Source organism: Sparus aurata, chromosome 5, assembly GCF_900880675.1.
Source record: "Sparus aurata chromosome 5, fSpaAur1.1, whole genome shotgun sequence".
Lineage (NCBI taxonomy): Eukaryota > Metazoa > Chordata > Actinopteri > Spariformes > Sparidae > Sparus > Sparus aurata.
The window spans coordinates 22,375,931-22,399,589 of record NC_044191.1 but is presented as its reverse complement, the minus strand read 5'-3'; the positions used below and the strand labels follow the sequence as shown (position 1 = coordinate 22,399,589).

General features: G+C 40.7%; 3 protein-coding genes across 24 annotated transcripts in view; 1 reads left to right on the top strand and 2 right to left on the bottom strand.

Moving 5' to 3' along the window:
- Positions 1 to 3,874, bottom strand: part of kcnt1b (potassium sodium-activated channel subfamily T member 1b) — an 81,111-nt gene extending 77,237 nt beyond the window's left edge. For 20 of the 21 annotated variants that reach the window (XR_003984115.1, XR_003984116.1, XR_003984114.1 and 17 more), the window contains exons 1-2: positions 3,765 to 3,874; positions 481 to 529 (exon numbers count right to left, since the gene is read on the bottom strand). Coding sequence is in view for 17 of the 21 variants with exons in the window: in XM_030417665.1 (XP_030273525.1) it covers positions 481 to 529; positions 3,765 to 3,831 (116 nt within the window). In the remaining 4 variants the exon portion in view is untranslated. Of the gene's footprint in view, positions 1 to 480; positions 530 to 2,322; positions 2,463 to 3,764 lie in introns of those variants that run through there. The other variant, XM_030417668.1, reaches the window with a different exon arrangement.
- Positions 2,820 to 23,659, top strand: part of LOC115582013 (uncharacterized) — a 38,989-nt gene continuing 18,149 nt past the window's right edge. Inside the window, exons 1-4 of the mRNA XM_030417680.1 lie at positions 2,820 to 2,951; positions 7,938 to 8,021; positions 17,793 to 22,498; positions 23,507 to 23,577. The gene's annotated coding sequence lies outside the window, so the exon portion shown is untranslated. The remainder of the gene's footprint in view (positions 2,952 to 7,937; positions 8,022 to 17,792; positions 22,499 to 23,506; positions 23,578 to 23,659) is intronic.
- LOC115582015 (kelch-like protein 20) lies at positions 3,636 to 17,253 on the bottom strand. Of its 2 annotated transcripts, none has more exons than XM_030417683.1 (8): positions 17,053 to 17,253; positions 14,834 to 14,973; positions 13,349 to 13,532; positions 10,307 to 10,450; positions 9,682 to 9,815; positions 8,771 to 8,982; positions 7,894 to 8,000; positions 3,636 to 5,958 (listed from the first exon to the last, which is right to left on the bottom strand). In XM_030417683.1, the coding sequence occupies exons 2-8, from the start codon at positions 14,922 to 14,924 to the stop codon at positions 5,901 to 5,903; spliced, it is 930 nt and encodes a 309-aa protein (XP_030273543.1). In that variant the 5' UTR covers positions 14,925 to 14,973; positions 17,053 to 17,253; the 3' UTR covers positions 3,636 to 5,900. The 2 variants fall into 2 exon arrangements, with proteins under 2 accessions (XP_030273543.1, XP_030273542.1); XM_030417682.1 differs by lacking the exon at positions 17,053 to 17,253 and adding an exon at positions 15,292 to 15,493.

The window sequence follows — 23,659 nt, the reverse complement described above, 5'->3', positions numbered from 1 at the left end:
TTCCATGAAGGGTAATTCCATGTAGGCTTGGCATGAATTTAAGAAGGAATAAAAAAAAAGCCAAACTCCTACCTACAGTGTTGAACACAGCTGAGCAAACAGCTTTAACATAAATGTTTTTTGGTCCTGATTGTGTAAGTCAAAGCAAGTCATGCATGAAAGACTGGACCAGATAATTTGATGCAACTGTCCTTTCTCACATGCATCATGTATTATTAAACTAAATAAAATAAACATATCCAACATGCATTCATTATTCAAAAAGAAAAAAAAAACTGACATTTCACTTAAGGAGAAGGTCAATGCAGAGACAAAAATAAAACCCCAACTACTTGTACACAAGAGTATACATGCATGTATTTGTATGCTTCTTGAGCATACAGTACTGGTTGTATATCGGCGTGTTTGTGTTTGCATTATGTGCTCCCTCCATGTCACTCAATGTCACATGTAGAGGAATGAAGTGCTTTGGGAGATTACCTGTCACCATGGGAACTCGATGATCGGCGTGGAGGACTCATGACTGCCTCTGGTGGGGGTTGGAGTGACGAATAAGGAAAGGAGTGAGAGGGCAGGGACAGAGAGGGAGAGCAAAGACAAGGAGGGAGTTAAAACACACTTATTAAGAATTCACCTCATTAAGACTTAGAGAGGATGTAACATGATTACACTCGCTGCCTGTGTCGCAGCTTAACTCCGCTTAGAGTTCAGCGAGACCTCGGAAATGTGCTGCTCCTTATACAGAGAGGGATTACATCGACACACTTTAATGCAGCTGTGCTGTTCAATACTAATGTGCTAACTTTCTCACACATTCCCAATAGATAGTGTTTTATTATTTATAGGGTATATTTTGATAAAGTGTAGCATTTCAGATGGGTCATCAGCTATCATCTGCATTATTCAGGGCACATGCCATGCTGAGGAGGGATCCCCTTATCAAGGTTGAGTTAAACCTTTTTTCTGCCTATGAAGCAACACAAGGAGAGGGAAATTATTTCAGAAATAGGACACAGACATTTGTTCCACACTTACAACAGATGTGCAATGTATGAATGTGTGTTCTTTGTGGCTGAACATGAGGTGCATTCATGTGTGTGAATCAATGTTGAGCTTATTTCATAAATGCCTTACGTGTTCAGCCGCATGACTGATCTGTGTATCCCACTGAGATTGTTTGATTTCCGTCTGAAGCCTCTAAGGGGGGGGGGGTCAGTAAGTGGGTACTACCGAGCAATGTGTTTGTGTGTGGTCATCATAGTACAGTTCAGGCAGCCTCAAGTTGGGTCATAGCACCCAGGGACATGCTCTCCCTGATTAACAGTGAAAGCACAGACCATGAAGATGAATGTGAAGACAGTGGGATGACGAACTGAGTGTGCTCTTAAGTTGACGAGTGCGAGGTGAGTAAGACCGGACAAAAAGGAGATTTTGGTCAGGAGCATAAAGAACACATTGAAGACAATGATTTGACTTAAGGCTGTAAGATAAGTTAAGGCATACTGTATGACCAGAAAAAAAAAAAAGATGATGGCTGTAAGTCAACCATGAAAGTAAATTGCCTTCAAAAACAGAATATGCAGTCTTTGTGAGCTGGCTTAATGGATGAGGCAAAGTAACCACAATAATAGGAAATGGAGTTGCTCCCGGTTAGACAGACTCCACTTAATGGAGAGAAAACCACAGATTTAGAAGGGGGGGAGGGGGGTAGAGTTAAAATAAGATGGGGGCCTAGGGAAGAAGGAGGATCATTAAAATCTGCAGTCTTCTTCAAAAACATGTATCACAGAAGGCTGAAGGTGGATGTTGTGCTTACTGTCATGAGATTACAAATACCAGTTATCATTGGCAGCATTACGCTTTAATTGGAATACCAACATTGCAAGTTTCCCTCATAAATAGGCTACAGAACAATAGATGTGACAAGGGTTCACCTATTGAAACACAGCCAGCATATTCAAGGAAAAGTGTGTGAGTGACACTACGAAGCTTAACTTCTCTGGTGCATAAAACAGGGAAAATGGTCACGAGAGCTTGAAATCTGCAATGAAGTCAACCATAAGTATTAGGATGACGGAATAGAGTAAGACAGCTGAGGGATAGAAAGGGTACTGAACTCACAGCACCAGTGTAAAGGAGAATAATATAGTTATAGCTATAGTTTAGAGCTTTAAAAACATATTAGATACAATTAGCTTATTGGTGTCATTTAACTTTCACAGCATTAGGCAGTAGAGGTTCACCTCAGATTAAACCCAAAACACCCAATGTTTAAGCCTGAAGATACAACATTAAACAAATACACAAGAGTGAGTGACTTACAAATGAGCACCACAGTCTCTGGGAGTAAATTCAGGCTTCCTGAGGGAACTAACTTCGTTAGTCAGCTGTATTGTCGTTTCTGACCGACGTCCCATCATCGTAAACATAAGCTCGGTAAAGATAACCTCCGCACACAGCTCATACTGTGACAGAGAGGATGTTTCCCATCAACGCGCCTCTGCGAAGATCCTTTCATGACGGAGAGAAATGGTACTTTTAAAGCGGTCAGGGGGTGAAGAAGAGTTAGCTTGAGCGTTTAATCAAAGCACCTCAGCGACAGGAGCTAGCTGTTTGAAGGCTCGCTTTGTTATTCAGGTTTTTGTAATAACAAAACAAGTCCCGGACCTCGGCGCTGATTGGCTGACCCGCGGAGCACGAAAGCGCCTTTTTAATTTATCGTACACCTGACGGTCAATTTACATATCAATGCGCGAGTCCCACACCGGCACCCTTACTTGTCGCCTTTTCAACAACTTTGTCTGCTCGCGTTGACGAACTACATCGCTCGGCGGAGGGAGGCTAAACTGTTATTTTTAGAACGCTGACATTCATTCTGGCTGCTTCTGTTTTTATTTAACCGGCATCCTCGAGTTACCGCTCTCAGCTGCAGTTACGTCGCAACGGTCAATGTAAGTACCGCTTCTCGTGTCTTTCTCCGGTGCTGTCATGTGCTGCGGTAACACTGCCAAACTATCACAAGGACATCATGTAGCCGAGCGCTGTAGCGTAACCTTACTCCCTGTCGGTCCCCCGTGCTTTCCCGTCAGCATCAGCATCAACATCATGCCCCCCTCCCCCCGGAGGGGGACGCTCATTTTCCAAACCTGGAGCCACCTACGGGTGCTTCGCCATCTGCCGGACAATGATGAGATGAGGAGGAAACTGATGCTGACAGGAAACTCCTAATGAAAAAAAAACCGCTTGCAACGAGCGTTAAATGAACTACCCCAGTAATAGGTTATTAAATGGTGCGTTGTCATGATTTTAACCACACATTGTGCCGACAATGTGTCAAGCTTTTCTGTGTTTTAAAGGTCTAAGACTGTGGCTTCTTATGTCGAGACAAATAGGATTGTTTCTCCTGTCGTATAAGCTGTGTAATAGTGTGAAATGCCAGTGTATGTCTTCATCAGTCAGAGGCATCTGGTGGTAAAAGGTGGAAAGTGCAACTTTGCTATTGTATCGTGAAATTAATAAATATGCCAGTAAAAGCATGAGTACGTCTGTCAATCCATGGGCTCAGATTGCTGGTATGGACATGTCTAAATAGGAAAATTAAAAAAAATTAAAAATTATAAAACATTGCAATGGAATTAGACCACACCAGTCTTTATTAATTATCTGATCATTTCCCACTATCCAACATCAATAATGGAGCACACACAGTACATGCAAAGTCCGGGCAACTTGTAGAAAAATCCCCAACAGTAGGTTAAACATACCTGGAACAGATCTCTCCTCTGCTATTTGCCTCACCACAGATCCCCTCAAATTGAAAAAAATATTCATTCTGGTGCGCAAAGAGCAACGGTAGGGAGACACCGCTGGCTGGCTCGTGTGTCTCCGGGAGAAAAAAAGACGTGTTGCTCTGTGTGCGTTCCTTGTGCTCAGCCTCTCCACATTTCAGCCCATTATTCTCCAAGGGAAAGAGCTCTGAGCGTCATCATTTTAAAGCCCACACAGCCACTTATGCTTTCCCATGCCAGCAGTCAGAACTCATTCTCGCGCTTATCTCGCTCAGGATCTTGATTCCCACATATTTCTTTTTCCATAACTTGATCCAGCTGATTTTTGTTATTGCACAATCCATCCTGTGTTTTTGCATTGATTGCTGGGTATTTACACAAGCTAAATAATGAAACGTGACGGAGAGATTGTGTTTACAGTCTGTGCTGAGGGGTTATTTACAAGGCATAGCAGATATTCACATAAGCCGATGTACACATAAAATGTAGTCATACAGTTGACATAAACATTTCAAAGAAAAAAATATATTCGAAGATGTTTCCAGTGGATTGAAGCAATTCAGAAAAAACTCATGAGAAAACAAACACATCACCATCTTTATCATTATCATTATCATTTCTCCAGACCATATCACTGTTGCTGTGAAAACATTCAGAACACTTTCTCCACATCCAACAACCACCCAATGTTTCGCCTTCAAAGCATCCTTTGTGTCATACATCAAGGTTTAAGTTACAACTTCCATCTTAAGATATCAAGTAGTTTGTCACCTGCGAATTGCTTTTTCAACCAAACACCTGCTTTATTTCACCTCCATCTTGTTCGGCACATGTCTGTTACTCTGCATCAAGAAAGAATCCAATCCAATCTGTAAAATTTGTCCAATTTGTAACATTTTATACCCTTTTTTTGTCTATGGCAACTAAAAATCAAACAAAACAACATTGTTTTAGAGCCCAACCGATACTGGCAATTTTGGGACCGATATATTGGCTGATATTGCTAAATACAAAGACTGTATGCAGAAACACAGTTCTTGCAATGGTCCCTCAAATGCAGAGATATGTATAGATTCTTTTTTCAGTGTAACAATTAACGTTACTGTCCAGAAATGACATAACCTTAACTGGGAATTGATAGGTTACCCCAAGTATCTTATTCTGCATTATGTAAGAAACCCACTCTGTAACAACAAACAACATATGAAGTGTTGGCTGACTGTCATATTAGCATTTATCCAATTATCGGTATCTGTGATTTTTCTGTCAGATCGCTGATTAAAGAAAGTGGTTTAAGAATGTGCTACTCTGGCTCTGGTGCAGCATCCTCTCATGCAATGTCCCGCCCACAACAATTGATAGCCTATAAACACCTAATAATCTAATTCTGCAGAGTTACTAGTAACTAAAAATTTCAAATAAACGTAGTAGAGAGGAAGAATAAAGTAGCAGAAAATCAAAGTACTCAAGTAAAGTCCAAGAAATTGTACTTAAGAGCAGTACTTGAGTAAATTGTCCCAAATATCGATTTTCATTCTCCCTGATTTCTAATAATCGGTATCAGTACAAGCCCTGAAAAAGCCAGTCAAACCCTACAACATATACACTGATACCATTACCAATTTATCTGTGATAAGCCAATATCTGTTAGGCTCTGGGTTGTTTATGTTATGTGTTTTTGTTAATGACATTACTACTGACTTACATATCTTTATTAGATTTTCTCCAAAATCAAATAAATCTGTCAGTATTAGACTCTCACACCTGTTCGGAGGGAAAAGAATCCAAGCTGAAATGTATTTGCCACTGACTCATCGCTATAAAAGAGATCTGTTTTTTAAGCTGGAGACATAAAAGGACCCGCAACTTTAATGGTAACCCAGTAGCCTATAATGTGCTTTAATTTAATGCTCGCAGTCATTTTGCAACAGCAGTTACCAGCGTTTACTAATGCAGCACTGTCTCATTTTGGAGTGAACTCTTCAATTATTCAGTCATTACACTGCCTTACTTGAACATATCACAATGCGTCCTGGACGCTGGTGCACATCCATTAGACTATATCTCTCCAACACCTCTGTCCTGTTCATATAATGTGAGCATTGTTGAGCCTCAGCACAGCACAGCCACTCTCCCTCCTGGATGCTTGCTCTTCATGCTTCCAAAGTGTCTAAAAACAGATGGAGAGGGAAAGACTCAGACAGTGGAGCACTCAGATTCAGTACGCAGCCTGAAGGCATATATAATATATAGGAGCCTTACATGGTGCATGAATCACAAAGTGACTCTGTGTATTTGTCTGGCTGGACTTTCTTGATGTGCAGTATTTTTGTCTTGAGCTTCATTTGACAACTGTATCATAACGGCAAGACAGACAGTAATCTGCAACATTCATTAATGTAATGTTGCATTTAGATTATGATGAGTAGGTGTAATTGCTTAGGATGATGAGGCTTTTCTCTTTTTCTTTATTCATCATATCCCTTTTTGACAAAATTCAGAGTAGAATTTTGTTTTTCCCTTTTACAGTGTTTGTGTGCAGTGTAATTTCAAACTAAGTATTATTGTAATTAATTTAAACTCTTTTAAACCCATCTCTTTCCTAACCCCTCTCTCTAACAACGTAGACCCCAAGACCCTTAAAATATTGACAGTAAGATACAGTATTGACTGTTACATACGACTGTTCTTAAAGGTACAGTTCACCCCAAAATCAAAAATGCTTATTCTTCCTCTGCACTGTAGTGCTATTTATACATTGATTAGATTAGATTGTTATGGTGTGAGTTGCCAAGTTTTGGAGATGTTGGCCGCAGTGACTTAGCCTCCTCTTGAATAAAATGGCACTTGACCGCACAAGGCCTGATTACTCAAAGATCCACTATTCTCAGACTGTGGTGCGAGAACCACTGGCAGTATGCAAGCTCCCTCTAGGGGTACACAGAGGAATTCCAGGTATGTTTTTTTTGAAAATAAATACATTTAGAAAAATACAAGTAATACTATCATGAAAAAAAAAAATAAGTATGCTGAATTAAAATTTAAGATAAGTTTTGTCTTACTTGTAATGCCTTTGTTTCTGCCTGCTACATAGTCTTGTTCACGCACGTCACACGCTCATACATTATTGATGATTAGTTAGGAGCTTAACATAAACTGCGTTAAACTGTGTCCCTGTGCTGCATTCTGTTGAAACTGAAGTTGACGACAGTGAACCAAGCACTACTCATGCAGCGCCACTGAAGAGTTCACAGCGTATACGTTACAGCAAATAGTACAAAACAGTAAGTTAAGCTACATGGAGAAGGCCTATGCTACTGTATCATGACATATTTTACATGGTGATAATACTTGGAAAACCTGATATTATCTGAGGAGTAGAACGTCTGAGAGCCCCTGCTCAAGATTATCTGCAGAACTTGTTGCAAGCAGTTTCATGTAGGATCTATTTTCTTTCTACCAAATTATCACAGAACAGAGGAAAGGTTCATTAATTCAAGAATGAAAGGCTTGTACTCAGAGCGCAACAATAAAAAAAATAAGAATGGCATCCTCTTGGCTGAACTGTTACGTTAAATAACTTGATGACCTAGCTTTTTTTTTCATGAGCAGATGCACGCTTTCTTTTCTGAAAAGATTTAGAAAGAAAATAGTCCCTACATTAAACTGCCCACAGCAAGATCTGTGGATTATGATTTATTAATGGTTTCTAGAAAGGGACCATTACCGCGTACCACTAGAGGGAGCTTGCATACCAAAGCTTCAGAATAGTGGATCTTGAGTAGCCGGGTCGTGATTACTGTAAAGACACCTTGCTGTTAAGTTTTTCAGATGTACTTTTTTGGTGCTTGGAGCACCACAAGCCAAGTTGCCGAGTTTCATCATATTTGAGAGAAGCTGCAATCTCTTTCAAAACCCTGCAACTCACACCCAGACAACCTAGATGTTTCAACGGCACAGTTCAGAGGAACAATACGTATTTTAGATTTTAGGGTGAACTGTCCCTTTTGAATACAGACTTATAGAAACACATCCGAGCTAAGGCTTTATTTGAATGATGAATAATCTCTGGGAATCCCAGTGGAAGCATTGGTTTTCATCTTACCTCCATGAGTTGGTTTCATGACAGTAAACTTCTATTGTTTTCAGAGTGGTGAGACCGTCGGAGCCTCCCACAGCCAGCAAGGCTCCACTGAAGACAACAAGGGACATCTGAGGCACGATAGAGTGGGTGTAAGAGAATGATATTAAATTACATTTGTAAATTAGTTGAATGAAATCGATTTGACATGCTTTTTGTCTTTTAAATCCATAACCAAAAGCATTTTTCATTCCTGTTAGCTCCATGCATGGCATTGTTGGTCAGCTGGTCCACCATTATGGTCCAAAATGAAAGACTTTTCCTCTAGTGCCACCAACAGGTCAAACTTTCCAATTACTAGATAGATTTTGATCCCCTGACTTTTCCATAGGCACCACCATGAGTGACATGTCTTGATAGCTGTTGGATGGATTGGCATGATAATTGGTACATACATTCATGTCTCCTTTAGCGGTCCCTTTATGTCTCATCAAGATCCAGCAGCAGGTTTAAATTGGGATAAATACATGGTTTATGACTAAATGCCTGTGAAAATAACGACAGTCCTCATCTGTACAGATAAACTAATATGATTACCATTAAACCTGCCGATACATCCATGGCATGCCAGAAACGAGCAAGTCACCACTGTTTCCTTTATTATCATATTCTTGTGTAAAGAAAGTTTTGAAAAACAAAAGATAACATTTAGACTATTGGATCCAAACATAGTATCGGACCCTAAATGTCTTCTGAAGGCAATCTGTAATGGAACTTCTCAGTTGGAGTCAGTCCTGTTTCTTCTCTCCATCTTTTCTGTTCTAATAGTTTTGTTGTAAAAAAAATCACATGCGCCTTAGATCAGCAGGGAGACCTTGTGTCATAGTGATCAGTTACTCACATTGTCCCTCTTGCTCCTCAACCGTTTGACAGGAGTCCACCTCATTGTGTCTGGGTTAAACCGCTCGGCAGCACAGAGCTCCAGGCTGAGCTCGTCTTTGCCCCCAGCCACATAGATGTGTCCCAGGTACACAGTGCAGCCGGCATTCTCCCTTGGACTCAGCATGTGGGCGCATATCGACCAAGTACCGTCTACAGGGTTGTAACGCTCCACTGAGGGACATTTAGAGGATAGCAGAAGTCAGAAGAGGCCATATATACTATATGATACATAACTACACACATTGAATGAGTAACACTGCCATACAGACAAGTATTTTTAATATTTATTTTCAAAAATATCCAGGTTATATTGATCTATTGCAGTTTTAGATGTACATAAAAAGCTAAAAAAAAAATGTCTGCCGGAAACCTCATCACCAAGGAGGCTTATATCTATTTTATTATCTGTTCAATGGAAATTCTTAAAAAATAATGTAATTTCCAGCCATTCACGTAAGCACTGACTGTGAACTTGATGGGAATGAAAAAGGGTTGTGGGAATTTTACTGACGTGCACTTCTCATGGACTGAAATAGTGGCAGGACAACATAACCCTTGTTTATCTTTGGCAAGGTCAGGGGGCTGTGTGTGTGTGTGTCTAAGTGTGTGTGTATGTCTGAGTGGGGAGAAAATAGTTACGTGTGACTGAAATCCTGCCACACGTCAGAAAGCTGTCAAAGAAAGCTGAGCTTTTTTCAAATAGTGGTGGGAAAATGTCAATTCACAAAATGCCTCCAAGCATCAAATAACAGTTAACTATTTATATGTTAATAAATGATCAGTATGACTGTATCAGTATAAGCTTGATCAAAACAAAGTGCCTGACAAAATTTCGTACTGCCTGAGGTTTGATGTCAACGACAGCCTCACCTGAGCTTAGTGCCATATCACCATCATTCCCTCCAATCACATACAGGTGACCCTCCAGCACAGCAGCCGCTGCTCTGGTGCGTCTGGTCAGCATCGCTGCCTGCTTGCTCCACATGTTCATTTTCGGATCGTACCTAGAACAGTGAAACAAAGGTTAGCGGCAGCAATTTAACAAATGGTCTGCCAATCACTAATGTTTTTGCATAACTCAGTTTATCACTTCTTTGTTCCTTCCTCTGAGTCAGCCACTTTAGATTCCTTTAAAAGTAATGTGAGATGTCAGGTAAGTAAGATCATTATTACTTTCACTCTGGATATATGTAAGACACAGCCCACTCCTTTCAATTTCATTTAATGCTCATTTTTAAAATGTGGCTGTGTGTTTGTTTCTTCACAGGAGACTTAGCTTAAGCTTTTCTGATGTACCAGATGGTGTTAGGAATAAAGATGTGCTTTGAAAGTGTTTATTTTCTTTACTAAATCTAAAGTGAAATCTTTTGGCAGCAGAACTTTTTAGGAAAAATAATAAAGCATAGTGCCACTTAATGTCTTACAGTATGTTTTAAGAAGATTCAAAATGAATTCTGTAAGATATTGATCTCTTGTGCGACTCATGCTGCAGTACCTCTCCACAGTATTTATGGCAGTAATGCCATCATGTCCTCCAATAGCATACAGGTATCCGTCCATTGCCACCAGACATACTCCGCTGCGTGGGCTGCTCAAGGGTGCTACATCTGTACTCCAGCTGTCTGTGTCTGGGTTGTACCTGCCGTGATGGTGGTCAAAGAAGCAGGGATGTCAAAGTGCATGACAACAATTAGATACTGGTAATAAAAAACTTGAAAAGAACCAACACAGCTTTCATAGAGTGTTTAATATTTTGCAATTGTGTGCGATTGTGATTGTGACAAACATTCACACTGAGCGAGAGTAATTGAGTCGTGTGGGCATCCATGTAAACATCTGCCACAGTGCCTCCTCTCTGCTGGAAGGCTATTAAAATGTCTTTCTCTCCGTTCAGGGCCATTACATGAAAGCCCACATCCCCCAAAACAGCACTTTCACCTGATTGGCAAGTCTTTGCTCAAGTAGGACGTCAGACATTATCTTCAAATGTCTCAACAGCACTGTAACAACCCCTTAGAGATTAGGTAACCTAAATGGGAGGCCATTAAAAGCTGATCAGTTTGAAGTGGGTCTTTCCCCATCGGTCTGCCAGGCAGCCCTGGGATGATCTGTACAGGGTCAGCTTGATGGTACTCTGTAAAGGAGTGGCTGTCTGTGGGAATAGGGAACAGAGCCAGCTCCTTTGAGCCATCTGATAGAGTGGGAGGAGAGGAAGTGGGAGAAAATGTGCATGTGTGTTTGACAGTTTATATTTTGACTTTCTCTGCCTGTGAGGAAAAGATATGCTGGCAACATAATAAGATTTGGGAAATCCTGTGATGGGGGATTTTGGGTGGCCCATTGCTCAATAATAAGATGTCTTCAGGTAACAGTTTGGGTTTGATGTCAGCAAAGCTTGCAACTAATTTCTGCCTTAATGCTGACCTCTACTGTTCAGTGATGTGAACAACAACAACAAATACATTGAGAGCTTTGTTTCCCTGACTATTTAGGAGCACGAGTACATAGCACAAAAGCTTTTTATTCCAGTTAAATAGCAAGCCTCTGGTTAAGCAGTGACTGGTAGGTATTCTGTTTATGTCATTAGTTTTAATTTTGAATTGGTTTTGGTTTTGGTTTTCAATATAATTAGTCTCCCAAGTGGGTTTGCTCATTTCAGTTTAGTTTTTAATGTTTAAGAAATGTTTATTGTTAATCTAATTTTATTCGTTTCAGTTTTAAGTTATATAAGTTTTAGTTATGATATTTTTATTATAATGTGTGAGGGAAGTTAGAATGGGTATAACAATACAAAAAACTGTCTTGTTGTTGTAAGAGGTGCTGGGTCAGGTGTGTGTGAGCTGACCAATCAGAGAGCAGACTGGGTATTCAGGAGGAGGGGCCTTAAAGAGACAGGAGCTCGAACAGAGTGTTTCAGACAGAGGGGGAATATGGTACTGGACAGTATGAGGAAACTTTTGCATATTTTAGCAGTAAGCCTGTATTACCTATTCAAGTATTAATCCAAAATGAAACTGCATAGTGCGCAGAGGTCGCCAACTTTCTGCAGAGTCAATAACTACAGACCTCTAAACTTCACGTGGCCTTTAAATTAGCTCCAGAACAGTACGTAGAGAGCTTCATGGAATGGGTTTCCATGGCCAAGCAGCTGCATCCACGTTATACATCAGCAAGTGCAATGCAAAGTGTCGGATGCAGTGGTGTAAAGCACGCCGCCACCTGACTCTAAAGCAGTGGAGACACGTTCTCTGGAGTGACAAAACGCACTTCTCCATCTGACTGGGTGTCTTTCAGGAGCTGGGCTTGGCCCCTTAGTTCCAGTGAAAGGAACTCTGAATGCTTCAGCATACCAAGAGATGTTGGACAATTTGAGTCGATTACCGAGTGCAGTAGAGTTCCGCAGCTCAATGATGAAAATTACTGCGGGACTCTACTGCACTCGGTAATCGACTCACAGGGCTTCCCCACAACAAGGAAGGCTTCTCTGGTGGTGAGTTTTGTTTATATTTTCCGACGAATACGGCAACTATATCAAATGTTTGATGCCTCGACATATGTGCTGGGACCCTATTTCTAATGTTGCTGAAGTTTGGTGCTATTCTGAGCATTAATTGTGGCTTTTTGATGGCGGTTTTATATTTGGACCCATTTACTGCAATGTAATGTTGTCGTGCGGTCGTTTCTGAGGATGCTAAAACTACGTTAGCTAGCGGTCTGCAAACTTTATCTCTCGAGAGGGAGTCTAACACAGTTTCACGGTGTGTTAGACCATGGCTTAAATTTATACCGGAATATCCCTTTAATACCTGTCACCGGATTGGATTCCTTCTTATCCAGGTCAGATAAAACATAGAATTAAAACAATATTTTAATGGCATAGTGCTGAGGATGACTTGAGGAGTCTCGACAGCCTATGGAAAGAACCTGCTCGTTCACCTTCTGCCTTAACACATTTACCGCCACCCCCTATCCCAATGTCAGCACCCAGCATAAAGGCCAGGAGTAGCTGTCAGACACCTACATTACATTTACATGACGTCATCCTTCACAGAGATCGACCTGGGTCTGGGTGGATTCCTCTGAAAAAAGTGTCAGAGCAGCTCCAACTTATAAAGAGACGACCCGTGTTTCAACCTGTCACCATCAGCGCGAACATGTTTGCTTTCAGGTTCTCAAGCTGATATAACCGGCGTGAGGTAATGAAATGTCAGTTTGAATATACCAGAAAATCGGCACAAACCGAAAGGAACAGTTTCAATTACAGCCTCTCATGAAGTCAGCAGTTTGATGCTTGCATTTAGCTGGAACATGAAATTCAGTGGAGCATGTGACAAAACAAACACAATCTGTACGGATGATGATGTGAGGTTCTTAAAGCAGGAAAAATCCTTACAGCTTAAAGTGAAAGTGTAATGGGAGAACATTTGAACTCATTCCAGTGTGACATTTCAGATGGATAGAATTGATTGGCAAGTTAAGACCACTGAGAACAAATTCTGAGTTGAAATAGACATTTTGAAACAGTTCTGTCTCTCACCTCTCCACATTGCTGTAGCAGCGGACATTATCTTCCCCACCCACGGAGTAGATCTGGCCATCCAGTGTGCCTACAGCCACATTGCCACGACGATTAACCATGCATGCTGCTGTTTTCCACTCATTGTAGTCAGGACAGAACTGTTCTACCAGACAGGAAGGATCGTCCGGGGTCCAACCCCCGACTATCGAAACAAAACAGGGCACTTATTTGAATATAGTTCTCATCAAAATATATCTGCTACCATATAAGGAATACAAAATCCATAACTGCAATTAAACCTGTCACCGGTGTCAATCAACAACAGTCATTTTTATGAAAAGGTCCTTTTACTTTTTCTAAATCTCACTCTTTGCCTTCCTCTTACTGTATGCAGTAGAGGCAGTAAGCAGGGCGAATTTAGGCATGGATCCAATAGTATCGACCTGTTTTGACTGGTTTTCATGGCGATCCTTGGCAGAAGGAGGTGCGATCCAGGAAAGTGAAAAAATAATCTGAACTCAAACTTATGACTAATTTATATCACTGCAAATGCACAGATGGGTGACAAAATAAAGGGCCTCCAGCACAGCTTCACTGCTCTTTGGCAGGAAGGTAACAAGTCTCTGGGGCTCTAATAGAAGGATGAACACCGAACTGTGTTGCTCCGTGTGTTTCGATGGTGGTGGAGAGTGCTGTTTAACACACTGGTGCTCTTCTTTTCCGGCGGGGTTGAGGTCTCCTGATTGTGAAGGTCATAGCATTTCATTCACATCATTATCAGACAATTACTGCCCCCTTTGCATTTGCACTTGCACTGTTTTTCCACTAATTTATTGAAGTTTGCCCTTTAATTTGTCACTTGTCTTCATGTTTGTTTGCTCTTTGCTTTAGCCTTGAGGGTTCCACTTCTATTTACCCTTTTCATTTTCAGTCCCTAGCATCCTCTCCTTTCTCAGACAATATGAGCAACAGTCTCCTTAAGTACTACAGAGGCTGAATTTATAGAAAGAGTATTTATCTTGTGTGCATGGCATGCTGAGTCATGCTGCCAGTATCTGCATGTAGGGGAGCACAGAGTGAGACAGTTAAACAGATGCATTCATTTAATGAGCATCACATATTCTCTTAAAGCTACATTTTATTTAAATAATAGGTCTTTTTCACATAAAACCTTCCACACTGGGACTAGTGAACAGAGCCATTGTTAAAACTTTTTTAGTTTAGTTAGTTACACCTGTGCTCTATCACAAGTCAAAATGTAGTTGTCCCCATCACAAATTGTGATCCGAACATTATGAGTAAAATTGGTGGAGTGCCAGTTTAAATTAAATCAGAATTTTTGACTCGTTCGCTGCATATTATTTCTACATTTGGCTCTTTTTTTCTGTCTTCCATCTTGAGTACAGAACTTGAGCAGCTTAAACTGCCCTCCAAAGTAAAGGTTCAGTGCTCTTTAAAAACAGAAACTCTACTTGTCAGATGTAGACCAATGCAGTAACTGACCCACAAACATCATGTCATTGAGGACGTCTTTGGGGGGAAGTCTGCTGAGCTGTCTGCCGCCTCGACAGCGGGAAGACCCTCCTTTGCCCATTGCCTGTTTGACCAGCAAGAGGCGATGCTCTGGCTCCTCCAGCGCCGCCCTGAAAAACACACAGTGACAGGGTAGACGTGATCAAAGTGCAGTGATTACAGAGGTTGTCACATCTCACTTATAGGATAACTATGAACTTGAAATAGGGTTTACACCAATTTATTTCAGTGATTTCTTTGAAAAAAAATATGTGATGAACAGTCATGATATCACCTCACACTGTTTCCCCTCATGTGCTAATTATATTGCAGCAATTACTCAAAGGATGATAAATTAATTAAAATGCTGCGAAACACACCTCCAAGTCAGCTTTACACCACTTAGAGGTACCAGAACAAAGACTCTAAATCAGGATTTGTAATCTTACCCTTGTTCATTGTACACTCCCATGTTTTATCTTCTCAGCTCAGGGTCTGTAGTCAAGATCTGTGCTTCTGCCTCAAAGCAGGACCTTCGTGTCTCTCAGGTCTCTGTACTTAAACTTCTACCTGTCACGGCTCTCTGCTTTAAAGGACACTTGTGCTTCACCACTCCGAGGAGTGAGACATCCTCCCCTTCACACCAACCCCCGCACAACTTCCCGAGTGATTCATCACTATCCCTGCATCCTGAAACCCAAGACTCCCTGTCCACACCCCGCTTTGAGCTTCTTTTTGACAACTGTCATGCTGAAGGAATTGTAGGCATGGCGTCAATTTTAGACCAGACACAGGCATCCATGTGTCATGGAGGGTCAGTAGATTCATGTTTTCCCCTTGGAGTAACCAACACTCATCTTGTGCTGGTTACTGTAGAGGTTTCCCCCCTCTTACTTCAGTAAGGAGGCATCACTAGCTGTGGCAGCAGCATGAGTTTTCACAGTTTCATATTTTCACCAGAGGGGTCCATATATTTGTTCACCGTCTGACCTCCACCCGTCAGCTCCTGCCTGCAAATCTCGCAGCCATTCCATCATTTCTCTCAAGTTCGCGTGACTCCCTATCCCCCAGAATACCTATATTTAAATCCAGTGGAAATACCTCAGATGGTGTAATGATTCATCTCATGTAGATCAGGACTGATAGGTCAAAATGCAAATTCGGTGTAGTCACTGCTGTTCTGCTGTCAGTACAGGCTTCCACGGGGCTGACTAACAAATGTGTTTGAGTCATTAGCATATACAGATGATTCAGATAGATAGATAGATAGATACATACATATAACTACCATCCTTCAAGCAACATGATGTACCTTTTTTACACTTTTTGGGGGAGAGTTGTCATATGCTGACCCTTTATGTCTGTTTTTTCGGCAACACTTTATATTCAGGTCTGTGTGATAAGCATTACTTATTAGGTATTAAGGCCTATTTTTTCAAAATGATATTTCTCATGGTGTAATGTTCTGTAACAAACAGATTTTTATATTTTCTGTCCTTCCACTTGATCATGAAACTGGCAGAAATATCAGGAATTCAATATGTTTAAAGCCATTTTGAAGTCACAAGTAAGAATTGGAATTTTTGACTTCTGGAGTTATGGAAGTTTTGGTTTGACCTGGCTTTCTGCAATGCTTTATATTAAGGTTCAAGACATTATAAAGTGTGAATACTAGCAACATGAACATGTCTATTGTTAGATTTAGACATTTACAAACACTTATAAGAAAGAACCTTAATACAAGTGTTCCATTATCAACACATTTATTGAGTTTAAATAACATACCTGATATGTAATTGTTAAACCTTACATACTTACATACATTTTGTTGAAGTTAATGATGCACAAATTAAAAGGATAAGTATGCTCCCCCATCTGGGGTGAGCACTGTGTGTGGTCAAGTTTGAAAAAAAGGGAACAAAAAACACACATACATGATATATGTTAGTGGTGCAAAACACAAAAAAAATCTCAACTTTTGATTCACTTATCAACCCAACAAGGCATTGTTCTCACTTTAGTTCTGGCAGCTACAAAAAGTATAGTCAACTGTTGATTACCAGTTCTGTCTTACATTAATAACCATTGAATCAGGATTTATAATACCTATCTAATATCATCATTACAAGGACTAAAATATTATAAAGCATTACCATTTTTAAATAATAGATAATAGATAGGCAGACAGACAGATGCTTTGTTAGACGCACCAGGCTAAGCAGCTGCGATGCTCCTGTCACCAAGGCCTTCAGGATTAATCTAACAAGATTTTCATCCAGGGTCTTGAGGTTTGAAGACAGACAAGAGATCCCTCTAATAAGCCAGATACAGGTTTCTCAGACTTCCCCAAATTGAGATGATTGAAGTTTCGTCCTTTGAGAGTCTTGAGCCAGCTCACCCCGAATCATTAGTGACACCCAAACGCTTAGCTGGTATTTGGCCAGTTTTTTATCTTGGCAGCTTGGTCACACCCACCCATTTGGGGCCACTTGAGCCATTCGGCTGTAAAATCCCAAATTTTCTGGAGGTCAAGGGTTTATTTAGGTATGTGGCAATAAAAAAAAACTGCTGACAGGCTACCTTGGATCATAAACAAAACTGGTCTGACATGAAAAGTGTCAGCATTTGACCTGCATCAGCACGGAAAATCAGAAGAATAAGTGGATATGATACGGGTCACTGAATCAAACACTTTTTCACAGAGAAAACATGATGATCTATGCTGGACTTCTGAAAGTTATTAAAAGTCAAATGTCCTCTTGTTTTAAAAATTGTAATGTCAAATGTTTAACCTTTTTAAAATTAAATACCCAAATAAGTGATGGGTGCTGCAATAAATCAAACATAATTTGGGCGCAGTCAGGTGCAGATTACATTTAAAATGTGGAATCGTGTGGTTCTTGAAAAAGCAATGCACCAAAGGGTAAATTAAACTGTTTATCATGCACAGGAGCCGGTGGAAAGCAAGTGATGGACATCTTACAGAGGAACAGGTGGTGAGTCAGAATTTCATCTGCAATCTTCTCTGGCAGCGATGAGGTGAAGTCTCCGGCTGCACATGCTCTTTTAACGAACACTGAAAATGTGCTTACAAGATGGTAATAAGAGCAATTCTATCAATTCCATCTTTTTGCATTGAGAACAGAGATAACTCAGTTAGCCTCATTATTAGTTGTCAGCCGTCATTATTAAAGAACCGCCTCTTAGCTGTCCTTTTCATCTGTTCAGAGCTGAAAGACAATAAATTGAAGATGCAATGTTATTTTAAAGCAGTTATGTCACATATGCATCAGAGCTATTCTTCGCCAACAGCTGAGTCTAGTGGATTTGTTGAGCGCTTCAAAAGTTCTGTTCTCACACTCGTAAATCTGAACAAAAGCAAGGTGACTCTCAGATGCCTCAGGGATGAGACTTGACCATCTTTGAACTAAGCTATGTGAAAAAGGGTATTTTAAAACTTTAATTTAATCATGATGGAAACTAATTTCCAGAGTTTACCTTGACACTTACCTATCGGAAATAACACAATATGTTTCTTATGATAAAATTAATATAACACATCAATATTGACTGATGTGGAGGATGGAGTTCCCCAGGGCTCTGTTCTTGGCCCCTTGTTCCTGTGTGTTATCATAAGCTGTGATATTTCATAATCAGTGTTAACACAACAAATGTCCTTTTTGGGAAAATACCTCAGAAAGACATAGCTTACAGTACTGTATTCTGGTCATGCGTCACGGAAGACCTCATGCAACTCTCCTTAGTCGTTGGCTTCTCACATGCCACAGAGCCTGTCTGCCCACCCCTGCAGCTGTCTCTAAAGACTTCCTGCCAATCACATGGCACAACAATAAGGCGTGTAAGCGATCCTTAACCTTAACACGTCATCCCCCGCTCATAGCACAGGAAGATATACTCAGGGTATGTGCCTGAGGTGATGGTGGTGGAACGTGAATTCCGGTTGGGTAATTGTGTTTCTGGGTAAATGTTTTATAGCAAAGTGAATTGATGAGGAAAGCAGAGAAAAGGGAAATCCTGCCTTTTATCTGCTTGGAAGCTTGTAAATTCAGTTTTAAATACAGAATCAAATCAAGCAATTCAATGTTACATGTTAAAAAGACTCGATGACGGGTAGGACAACAAAAGGGCAAAAGCGTCACTGTTACCGAAAACCAAATGAAAACCCTGTTTATGTGACAATTGGACATTCAGTTTAAAGTCCAGTTTTGAATTTGCAGTGTTTCAAATGGCCATCATCTTAAATTAATGTGAAGAGGACACATTAAAGGGACTGCTTAATAAATCATATCACATTTGCATCTAGTTAGTGAGATCTTAGTCATGTATAACGAAGTAAAGTCCGCTGCAGCCGAACTGAAGCCAAACGTGATGTACTGTACATTTTGGAAAGTAGGGTAAGTGCTGACTAATATAAAAGCTGTGTCTGAGCACTAAAAATAGCGCCCCTGCTGTAACCTCCCATTTAAAGTGGTTGGAGAGGCAGACAAAATGCACAAACAGACAATCTAGATAGGTGCAGTTATACGAAGTGAAGTAAAAACAGCCTTGTTGTCATTGTGTAATCCCACATGGAATCCTGAGACACAGCACTTTAAATTATTTTGCTGCTGTTGCATTTTCAGTCCATCTTCCTTTTAAAATGAGCGTGAATAAGCCGTCCTCAGTCAAGTTAAATAAACACAGAGTAAGCCGACAGAGGGGTCGACAATGACCCTGCGTGATAAGTATGACCTTAAAGACTGTTTTCTGCTGGTGTGAAAGTGCTGCAGTGAACACAAAAACCCAGTTGAGGTGAAAGTGATATAGAGGTCGTGAAATGGACCTCAGGAAGAAGACCCCGGATACTATAAAGTTAACAGCTGTCAGGCTTCAATTGGGGATACTTCTGACCGTGGAGCAGGTGTGAGCTGGATATTTAAGGGGTTACACTAAAGTGAACACGGAGAACCAACTTTTTTTATAGATATTGCGAGCCCCATCACAACAAAACTGTTATTTGTAAAGTTGCTGTATGTGTCCTGCTAATACTTGTTTTCACAGTCATCATGTACAAGATACCAAAAAAATATGTTGTTCTTGCTATGTTTGCTGCTAAGGAAACATGTCAGATATGTTGCACAGTACCCTGCTTTTCTGCTTTCAATTTATATTTGAATAAGTTTGGATAGTTGGATGTACTTACTGTCTACATGACATGGTGTGTTATTATAGTTTCAGCCAAATGTAATTACAGAAAACGCTATCACACATGTTTTGATAGGTGATCTGTTGCCTTTGGAAACTGGTTGCTGATGAAGTCATAGAGCTGTGTCAGGCAGGTTTAATGGTGCATTCCATTGCAAGTCAGAAGTCTGAATTTCCGAGTCGACTTCCAATCTACAAGCTTCCCGGTGCATCTGCTTGTAAACCGGCGTTTGAATGGAAAGACTCCGACCTAAGCTGCTGATTTAACAGTTGAGGGCCCTCACTGTTAAATAAAGACAAGAGAAGTTGGCTCCTAATGCAAATGCTCAAAATCTTCTACTAAGCACAAATCAGCAGTATGAAAGTAAAGATGACAACTACTAAGTTGTATTTGTATCACAGACACTACATATAAAGTAAAAAGTGATTAAGAGGTAGAAAGTAATTGTGCACTACGTGCACTGCCATACTGCTGTGATGTCATTTGTATTTATGTCATTTTTTCCAAGTTCCAAGTGCTTTTGATAAGCTCTTTTGTTCATTTCCCCAACTAGTAAGGATTGTAACCTCTCACCTTCCTCCCGAATCACTGAAGGACAGTCAGAGAAAACTCTAAGCCATGAAATGAAAGGAAACACCACTGGTAAAAGCACAGCAAACAGTTGACAGCAGTCCACGTAGATTACCCTTCTCGTATGCCTGCGCAACCAGTGTCTGGCTGACACAGATAAGAACCACACAGGGAAAACATCACTGCAAGGCCTGACTTGTTTTTATCACTGATCTCATTAACCTAACCATGACGTTTTCACCAAATAACCATGGTTGCATCGATTTTCGGTTTCCTGCTTCTGGTTATAATGACGTCATTGCTAATCCATCAACAAACAGCCATGAAAGAAAGCCATTACTGACAGACTCAGTGTGGGCAGCTCTAATGCTGATCAGCAGTTCATTAGTGTTGCCTATTCCTAGAACACACGGGCTTAGTAATCAGATTCACATCTTTATTGACTTCCTCGACAGGTCTCAGAAGAGCCTAATATGCAACCCACGCACGACTATAAACCCACACAAGGTTCTGTGCCAGTGTTACCTTCAGATAACGTTACACAGGGGTGTAATAAGAGATTAAGAACTGTAATGTTGATCATTTTACACTATTATCATCTGATTTTAATGCAGGATGCATGATTAAGTGTATTCCTCAACGCACTGTCTGTTCTCCTTCAGTTAGCAATCCCCTAAAACTCCCAGAATTACTCTGCTAATGAGCAGAGAATACGTCGAACTTGTCATAATTCCCAGAGCAAATGACAAATGAGTTTTCTCCTGTTGAGAAAAGTCTCTGTAGCAAGAAGTTCCAGTCCTCCAGAGCTGCTGTCAGATGAGACAATAGTTAGTAGAACATAACTTTAAGTTGACATGGCAGACTTGTCAGCAGATTCACTTATCTTCATTAGCATACTTTTGGAGTCATGTCTCTGGTGACCTGGCAGATGTGAGTCAAAAATTCAGTCTCCTTTTAACTCTGCTTTAGTCTCCACCACCTCCTGAAGGGCATGCACTATTTTAGCCAGCTTGCTAGCTAGCTGTAGTTGCCAAATGTGTCTGTCTTCTGTTTTGTGGTTGGCATATCATGTATATACTATCTTTAGCTAAGCAATTTGGAGTCAAAAGTTATTAAAGGATAAGTTGACTCAAAAATGATAATTCAGTCATTACCTAATCACCTTAGTGCTGGTGAAAAGTTGGTCCAAGTGTCATAGTCCACAAAGCCTTTCTGGAGCTTCACAGCAAAACAGCATTGTAGCATTCTCAAAAAAAAATGGAGAAGGCTGGATTAGGGCTTGATTAAATGTAAACAAAACAAAAAATGATGGAAGCCCTGAGATCCCAAATTGATTTGAAAAGATGTTCTTTACACCCTTTTCTAAGCTGAAATCTTTGGCATAGCTGTTAAGCTAAAGGTTTTAGCATGCACCCCAAGTGAAGCATGTGCATAAGCTTAATTGCGTACAGAGGGTGTCCATATATTTTCAAATTCATTTGTAATTTTGGATCTCAGGATCTCATCTCTTTAAGCTGGACGAATTGTATGGAGCCATTTAAATATTTTTGGGGGTTGAACTTATCCTTTAAATTGCAGACCATGAGGCCAAAACAATAAGCTAAATTAGATAAGATTGATCTGTCAGGGCATCTGTTTCGAATGCCCCCTGGACGGAGGATCCAGGACACGCTGAAGTGACTATGTCTGGGAACGGCTTGGGATCCTCCCAGAAGAGCTAGAGGAAGTGTCCGGGGAGAGGGAAGGCTGGGTGTCCCTGCTTAGACAGCTGCCAACCGCGACCCGGCCCCGGATAAGCGGAAGAAGATGGATGGATGGATGGATGGATGTAGATCTGTCAGTACAAGTGACACCTCTCATATTATAGACCTACGTACATGGTAATCTTAAATCTTAAAGGCTAGCATCTTGATTTACAGTTTGCTAATGAAGACTTAAAGGGACAGTGTGTAACGATTTAAGTAATTTATTAACTCAAATCAATGTCTTCGTTCATAAGTGAGTCCTCATAGGTGTACAATTAATTCTGCCAACAATCTGACTTATCCTCCTGAGCGAAGAATTACCTATCTGAATATACATAGCACGGGCAAGCTCTATGGAGGCCGCCATGTCTTTCCGGTTTTAAAAAAACCATGGACTGCCGACACGGACACAAAGCACTACGTGGTACTACGTAGTAAGGCTAAACGCGTTTTCGCTCAGAGCCAGCTTGACTGCGGAACTGAGTGGGAGCTTTTTAGTTATAACCTCTAGTTTTATAGCCTTAATAACTAACTACATCTTTACCTCATTACTTGAATCAGTAGAAATACTCGACGCTGTTTGGAAAGAGTCCATATTTTGAAAATGATTTTCTTGTTCGTCAGGGCCACCGTAGCTTCCGGAACGTCTCCAACGTCTTCAGAACAGGAGGGGTGAGCAAAGGAGTGTTACAATGTAGAACCTCACGGCTAGATGATAAATACTTGATATATTACACACTGTCCCTTTAAGACTTGATTTGAAACTTGAGTCTGAACTTGGAGTTGTCTCGGATGACCACTCTACATGGTGTTTACGTGAATCTGTCAGAGGTGTTCACTGTATTGTATAATTGAACATATTCCAACGTGGACATCAATAATGCCACCTGACCATTCAGCAACATGAAAGAAACAAGAAGAGCGGCTTCTTAATTGAGTTTTTATCATTGGATTAGACTGTTCTTCTGCCCGTGGTTGCCAGATCTTTTCCTCCTTCACTCAACCTGTCTGGGGGAAAAAAAAAAAAAAGGAGAGGAATGTGTTCAGTAAAGGATACTGCTGTGTGATAACTGGAGATAGAGACCCAGAGAGGCACCCCTTCATGTCAGACTCACTAATCTCCTGTCTGTTTCACTCCGGCAGGGGATTTACCGATGACTCCACTTCACCTTCCATCAGGCAGAAATCATCCGAGAGCTGAACGGAGTTTGAGGGTGCTTGTTCTGGTTTTACCTGTCTCATGGCTTACACTCTGCTTTTTCCATCTTATTGTGCTGACGTTAGAGGATTTGATTC